Genomic DNA, 693 nt, shown 5'->3' on the forward strand with positions numbered 1-693 from the left:
AATCTGGCAGGTTTTTTTAAAGCATAAAACACTTGAAAATATGACAAAGCATAGAAAGTGAAATATACCATTTTTACAACTCACAATCTCAGTAAAAAGTAGGATACCAGGAACGCTCTTGATGAAGTCCATGTCTACCATTGCTGGGACTTCATAATTTCTCTGAGGTTCATTGGAGCTGGTCTGAGTGCTGACCTTCCCAGGAAAATCTGCCATTTCTTCTCAGTATAAAGAGTTGATTATATAAAAATATCTCTTTAAAAAAGAAAAAGGAAATAACACATCTCAGAGGAGACACACCAGAACAGGTAATGCAGGTGTTGTCACTACCTAACAACTCCGCTTGAACAGATACAAGTTTTCTTTCTCTCTTTCACACCCTCCCTCCCTCTCTTCTCCCTCTATACCTTTGCACACCTATGAAGTATTTAAAGTGAGATCATGTTAGGCGGATACATCTGTGTATCCAAGTAATAAATTACTTCAGTAAGAATAATAAAGTGAGAACCCTCTACCTTCCTCTTGTAAAGAAAAAAGGAAACAGCAAGACAAAAACAATAGAAGTTGGGGGTTAAAAAGCGTTTAAGAGTTTAAAATGTCAGAATCATTGAAAGAAGAGGATATTTTACATGTACACAGCAACGCACACAACATGGTGTAGCCATTGCTTTAACACAAAAAGAAAATAAATCT

The 693-nt window shown here is 36.2% G+C and overlaps 2 protein-coding genes across 3 annotated transcripts in view; one reads left to right on the top strand and one right to left on the bottom strand.

Moving 5' to 3' along the window:
* The window catches only part of LOC107576747 (plasmolipin-like), a 3,988-nt gene extending 3,699 nt beyond the window's left edge, over nucleotides 1–289 (bottom strand). Inside the window, exon 1 of the mRNA XM_016262880.1 lies at nucleotides 85–289. Within this exon, the coding sequence (XP_016118366.1) occupies nucleotides 85–216 (132 nt within the window). The 5' untranslated portion in view covers nucleotides 217–289. The remainder of the gene's footprint in view (nucleotides 1–84) is intronic.
* LOC107576748 (ADP-ribosylation factor-like protein 2-binding protein) overlaps nucleotides 1–693 on the top strand; it is a 25,538-nt gene that overhangs the window by 8,295 nt on the left and 16,550 nt on the right. The window lies entirely within an intron of this gene.

The sequence above is a fragment of the Sinocyclocheilus grahami genome, unplaced genomic scaffold, assembly GCF_001515645.1.
Source record: "Sinocyclocheilus grahami isolate Dianchi unplaced genomic scaffold, SAMN03320097.WGS_v1.1 scaffold4274.1, whole genome shotgun sequence".
NCBI lineage: Eukaryota > Metazoa > Chordata > Actinopteri > Cypriniformes > Cyprinidae > Sinocyclocheilus > Sinocyclocheilus grahami.